Source organism: Beta vulgaris, chromosome 3, assembly GCF_026745355.1.
Source record: "Beta vulgaris subsp. vulgaris cultivar EL10 chromosome 3, EL10.2, whole genome shotgun sequence".
In the NCBI taxonomy this organism is placed as follows: Eukaryota; Viridiplantae; Streptophyta; class Magnoliopsida; order Caryophyllales; family Amaranthaceae; genus Beta; species Beta vulgaris.
In genome coordinates this window covers 55898910-55905264 of record NC_079204.1, presented here as the reverse complement: position 1 = coordinate 55905264, position 6355 = coordinate 55898910, and the positions used below count along the sequence as shown (strand labels likewise).

General features: G+C 38.0%; 1 protein-coding gene across 3 annotated transcripts; it reads right to left on the bottom strand.

Annotated features, from left to right (window-relative positions):
• LOC104889695 (putative pentatricopeptide repeat-containing protein At3g47840) lies at positions 1 to 4334 on the bottom strand. 3 transcript variants are annotated; one of them, XM_048640054.2, is made up of 3 exons: positions 4009 to 4333; positions 1898 to 3896; positions 1 to 842 (listed from the first exon to the last, which is right to left on the bottom strand). In XM_048640054.2, exon 2 carries the CDS (start codon positions 3508 to 3510, stop codon positions 2035 to 2037), a length of 1476 nt encoding a protein of 491 aa, XP_048496011.1. In that variant the 5' UTR covers positions 3511 to 3896; positions 4009 to 4333; the 3' UTR covers positions 1 to 842; positions 1898 to 2034. The 3 variants fall into 3 exon arrangements, with proteins under 3 accessions (XP_048496011.1, XP_010673279.1, XP_010673280.1); XM_010674977.4 differs by having other exon boundaries at positions 1898 to 4333; XM_010674978.4 differs by lacking the exon at positions 1 to 842 and adding an exon at positions 1428 to 1787 and having other exon boundaries at positions 1898 to 4334.
• Between the last annotated feature and the right edge of the window lie 2021 nt (positions 4335 to 6355).

Here is a 6355-nt window from a genome sequence, read left to right as displayed (position 1 = left end):
TTTCTATCTAGTGGCGAAACAAAATCTCAACTTTATATCGAAAATTTCCAATATTTTCAAATTCAAGTGGGTTCAATTGACCCTACAACTCTGAATGTCGCTACACCCCTGTTCTCAAAAGCTTGTTACTAACTTTACATTATCTGCAACTTCCATTGAATCAATACAAATCAATTTCTAGTAATTAACACTAACTTAATCTGGCATCAGCTATGGCAGTTCATTACAGACAACGTTAGACAATTCGCAAACATGCCTCATCCAAAGTTTTGGACAGGTATCAACAGATCACTACCGTTCTCTAGAATGCGCCTGAGCTGAAAGCCTGAAACCAAAGATGCCTGCACTCATTCACTAAGTGCATCAAAACTGTAGTTTTATCTGTTATCCCAAACACTCTTGCTTACAGCTACGAATAACTCTTGAATTATGCACAGCCAAAGTGTAGCTGCTGATCTATTTCGTTTTCTGGTTTCCTTTTCTCGTCTTCCTATTCTGGTACTGTATATGAGAAAGTCTTACACCCACCATAAAAACCAAAACCTGCTGGCTTGTGTGGTTGTGTCTGTGCCTCTCGTGCTGGCTAGACCTAGAACCAAGGCTAGGGCACGACAAAATCCACGGACCCACTGTGTCGTGCCTAGGCAATAAAAACTTGAGTTTGGTGTGCTCTTCATGTCGAAGTTTTCCCCTCGTTTTAGTGTCATCTTTAGGTACATAGGCTAAATACAATCATGAACTTTCGCCACCTTTCTTCTACCCGAGGTGTTCCTTTATAAATTATGATGCCCACTCCGGATCCCTATTTCAGCTCGAATTCCATTAGTACTCCCTTGTGCCTCCTACACATAATCATGAGACTCCAAGTTGACATAAAGCATCTTCCAACAATTTTATTCACCAACTAAAGCAATGCAAACATCTATATATACTAGTAATTCAGAACATAATACTGTTGCAGAAAGGGGGAACAAATCAAATATGCTGCCTTTTCTGAAAAGACTACACCCCGTGACATTCCAGTAAATTATAACGAACCAGAGCCCTAAAATCATCAAACTAACATCCTAGACTGGTGTAGGGTATGAAATGTATTCAATAAAGGAGCTGTCATTAGCATTAGTAGTTGTAGTTGGCACTCATCCCGCTCTTGCTTTCGTAAACACAAATGCAGAAAGGATCCGATTGGAATAATCATTAAGTTCTCCAAAAACCATTGAACAAATATTGGCTCATTCTCCTTTCAGGAAATGCACCAAAACAAGAGAAGGTTTTACATTTGAAATGATATGGAGATCTTGCAGAAAGTTTTGTATCACAAGCAAATTTGTTCTGTTTAAGTCAATTTTTCCCTTCAGCTTCTCATAATGAGTTGGAATTCCGAACTCTAAAGGAGGAAGAAATCCATCAACCAGACCAAAAACTAGTTGAAAAATCCAAAACCAAACAACTTGAAACTTATGCCATAAGACAAATCCAAATATTTACATCCACTTGGATGCAACAAAAAAAAGGACTTTGGTTCCCAGCTTTAGCAATCAAAGCTGACAGATTTGAAGTTATTGGTTTATTGCATAAGATGAGTTAGTATGAACAACAGTAGATGAAAGTTTCAGCCGAATTGTACTCTATTATAAGCATTAATCTGATTTGATACATGTTTTGTTTGATTTCTCAACGCTACTGCTTTCTTCGGTGGTCTTTTATTCATGGTTGCTAGTGCAAAACAAGAATCACGCTCATATGCTATTATGGTCAAACTCCTTCACCAGGACAGACTAATGTACCTTAATCAACAGTAGATTAATAATTGGAATAAGTAGGATACAAGTCAAAAACAAAATAATTAGTGTTCATATATAATGCAAATTAATTGAAACTGAGAGTAGAGTAATACCTTGGTACATCTCAAGTAGCTGTATAGTTCGATACTCTCCTGTTTCACTTGCCTTGCAAGAACTACTCTGGCCCACATCATTTTTTCCAAAAGGATTTTGATTCCAAGCTTCAACGTATTATGACATGCCATACCAACTAAGAATATCTCAATTGTTCATCTACCTCAATCCAACTCCATGCTGCACCCTTTTCTACCCCTTTCGGCTTCATTAATTTTCTAACATTGGCAGCCTCATCCCATGAGCCATTTTCAGCATATATATGAGCCATTGTTATACGTGAAGCGGAACTGTTTGGCTGCAGAGCAAAGAGACGATTAGCAACCTCTCTTCCCACATCAACTGCACCATACGTTTTGCAGCAACGCAAGAGGGAACTCAACATTACACAATTAGGATCAAAAGGCATCTCATCCATTAGTTGCATTGCCTCTATTACATGTCCTTGTCTTGCATACAAGTCAATCAGACAAGCATATTGGTCTAATGTAGGAGACATATCATAATCTTTTATCATCTTCTTGAAGTGTTCTACAGCAATATCAAGAAAGCCAGCATGATTACAAGCACTGAACACTACACTAAAGCTAGTATGATCAGGTAGAAAACCTTTACTAACCATATGATCAAAAAGTTCTAGCGCTTCAATTGCTCTTCCACTCTGAGCATACCCTAAAACCATAGTTGTCCAAATAACATTGTTCCTCTCAATTGCTTGATCGAAAACATAACGAGCTTCATTGACGCTACCATTTTTTGAGTACATGTCAATCAGAGAGCTTAGAACAAACATATTGGTCAAGGAACCTAATTTTATTACCAAGCCATGAACCTGCTTCCCAAGTTGAAAAACAGATAGCCTCGCAGAAGCATGCAAAATACTACTCATTGTAAAGTCAGTGGAATGTATACCCCAATTTCTCATTAGTAAAAACAGTCTGACTGCATTCTCAATGTAAAGGTTCTGGCAATAACAAGCCATCATTGAGTTGTAGACAATCTTATCCCTGCTTGCTGCTTCATGAAAAATAAGAGCAGCTTGATCCACACTCCCACACTTTGAGTAATAACTAATCAAAGCGCTAGCCACGAAAATATGAGCAACAAATCCAAGCTTGATAACATGAGCATGAACTAGTAAGCCTTGTTCAAGAGGTTCTGTCTCTTCAGTGCACGCAGCAATAACACTAACATAAGTGTAGCAATTAGGTTCAATGTCACTTCTTAACATCTTCTTGAACAAAAAGTTGGCTTCTACTCCATAACCACATTGTGAATACCCATATATAATCGATGTCCATGACACTTTATCATGAAGCTTCATCCCATCAAATATACTCCTAGCATCCTCAATCCCACAACATTTCGCATAAAAATCAACAAGCACGCTGCTCAAAACTAGATTATCTACATAACCATACTGAATTATCTTAGCATGGATTTGCAAACCCAATTGCCCATTTTGAAACTTTGCACATGAATTTAGTGTTGCACATAAATCATACTTACTCACCTCAGTTCCTACATGTACATTTCTCAAAAACACTCTCCCATACATTCTAAGCATTGTTTTGCACGACAAAGAAATCAGCCCACTTCCCAATTTCACCATTTCCCTTACAATACAACCTAAGTGGAGGACCTACATTGCACCAAGGGATGATGTTCGACACCCGAGAGAAATAAAAAGCTCTCTATATTTTTTCTCCAAAATTGTGTTTAATTGTCGATACTGCAACCCCAAATTTCCACCCTCATAACCTATCACTGAAACCGCAAAACTAAATCCTGGACAGTGTTACTCCAACACCTTCATTTACCTCAAAAACTGATACGACACTTTACTTGGATACTTCATTTTTAACTTAAAAACTTGACTTTTTTCTACAAAATAGCCGAGCCGGACACTTGGACACCCATAACCGAGAGTAGACACTCAATCTCAATCCGTGTCTGAGTAACATAGAACTTGGGTCCGCCACTGATTATTGATGCACACTTCAAATAAAAATTGCCCACTTTACAATATGTGGATACAGATTATATTAAATGAACAAATTGAATAACCTAAATTCGAAAGCACAAAAGATTGAATTTTTTTGAAACTCACCTCCTCAATTGTATGTTTCTCTTCTCTAATTATATTTTGCTCTATCTTCAATCTTCAATCCTCTCAGTGCTTTAATTGACCGAAAATGCTCCAATTATTAAGTAGAAATTTCTTCCCCTATCTCCAATTATTAGGTTTCCATTGATATAGAGAGAACGGACAGAAGATAGAGAAAGAAGGAAGATGGAGGTGGACTAGTGGTATACAGGGAGAAGTACAAGCGGAAGTTTAGAGAGTGAGATTCGGGGGGCTGAAGAAAATGTGTAGAGAATAAACAAGTGATGGGATTCGTATGTTTGTTTGTTTCATACTCCCTCCGTCCTCTATTAGCCGTGTTCATTTTAAGGGTATCTCTTAGTAAAAGTAAATTTTTGAGGAGCAATTTGTAAGTTATGTTATTGGTCGTAGTACGCTCTGGATCTCATCAAATTGCAATTCAAATTGTATTTTTGCGGTTTGGGTTAGTTTACGGTATCAAAAGTTTGTGTTGGTTTGCAATTTTAATGGTTTGGGTTAGTCTGCAGTTTCAGAAATTTGTGTTGGTTTGCAGTTTTAATGGTTTCGGTTGATTTGAGGTTTCAGAAATTTGTGTTGGTTTGCAATGTTAAGCATTACCATGATTATTTAAAATAAAGTTTACTCTTATGTTTTTTTTTTCTATTTTAGACTTATGGACTCTTTGCATCCAATTACTACATATTGGGGTTTACAACATATATGTACCGGATGTTTTAGCACTTTATGAGTTTCTTTTCCTAGCAATTTGAAAATAATTAACTATTCCAACAACATTGTAGGTAGTTTATAAATTCATTTAGAAATTTGAAATTTCTTTGGCTCCTTTACAACAACTTTTACCACATTTTTTTTACAAAAGCTACAGTAAATTATAAAACGCCTATCGCTGATAAAAAAAATGGTTAAACCACATTGCCTAGAACAATTTAACGCGGTGTGTTTTGGGGGCAAAGTACGGTACAGTTTGAGGTAAAGTGCAAGGTGGTACAGTTTCGGAAAGTGTCATGGGATTGTGCATTTTCATAACATAGGATTTATCTATTTGTACTAATATCATGGGTCATGTACGGAGAGTTTGTTGAACTTTTTCTTGGTCAAAAGTGATTGTTTGATGTGGTCAAAATAATCGCATTCATTATCTTAAAGTACTTACTAACCAAAGACTAACGAGTAAAACACGCCTCTTACTGACAAAGTGTTTTTGAACATTAAGGGATTCATTCCTATCTGTTTAGCCATTACCCATTAAAATAGCTAAGCATATATATTCACCAAGTTTAATAGCTTATCAGTTGGAACAATGCCTCTTGAATCCATAGCCCCGCTAAAAAAATTGTACTATTTTTCGTTGGCGAATCCATGCTTGCAACATGTCTATAGCTCCAGCCTTCATGTCCCCAGCAATCACAAACTTGAGTATAATTCTAAATTTAGCATTTGCAGGCGAAACACTTGGAAATAAAGGGAAAAGTAAAAGGATCCATATTCCCTACTCCCAAGCAGACCCAAGCACAACATTTGGGAGTAGTGCTAGATCCAGGATTATAGTTTCCATGGTTCAGTGATACGGTAGGAGGGTAGAAATTTAGGGTTGCAATATTGACAATTAAACACGATTTTGGAAAAAATAAAATAAACCTTCTTATTTCTTTAGAGTGTCGTATACCAATGTATTATTCATTGTCTTAACATAAGTCCTCTAATGTTAAGAGGATTTAAGATGAATCCCCAACGAATTATACCAAACAACCTTGATCATTGATACTTAAAACTTTACCCTATATAGGATTTTACCTATTCCATATTCCTTCCCAAAATTTTTAGAAGAGAGCTTAAAAAAAGGAGTTTGTTAATTATTGCCCCAAAATTACTTAATATCGCCACAAATCCATTTTTTCGGAGTATTTTACCCTTTTTTCCTTTCCACACCACCCACCACCCCCACCTCCACTGACACCTGTGACCCTCCACCGCCGTCACCTGTAACTCTCCACCGCCGTCACCTACCTCCCCCAACCATCACCATCACCCACGTACGATTTTTTTTTTTTAGGTTTGGGCGAACGTCCAACGTCCGCGGTGGACGTTCGCCCCATGGCTGGAACGTCTGGCCTGGACGTTCCGGCCATGGGTGGAACGTCCACGGGGAGAGCGGTCTTGGTCTCAGGTTGTCGGGAGTGATGGACCTGCGAGGCCGTCGGAAGTCTGAGTACAGTGCCACAGCAGGAGGTGGCCGGCGAGTGGCGACTGAGAAGGAGAGAGAACTCAGGGGTTAAGGGTTTGGGAAGTAGAGAGAACTCAGAGTTAAAGATACGGTCTGTCGTGGCAT

Bases quoted from the DNA above. Each gene is read 5' to 3' on its own strand.
- LOC104889695 (XM_010674978.4), bottom strand. From the start codon at position 3,510: ATGGTGAAATTGGGAAGTGGGCTGATTTCTTTGTCGTGCAAAACAATG.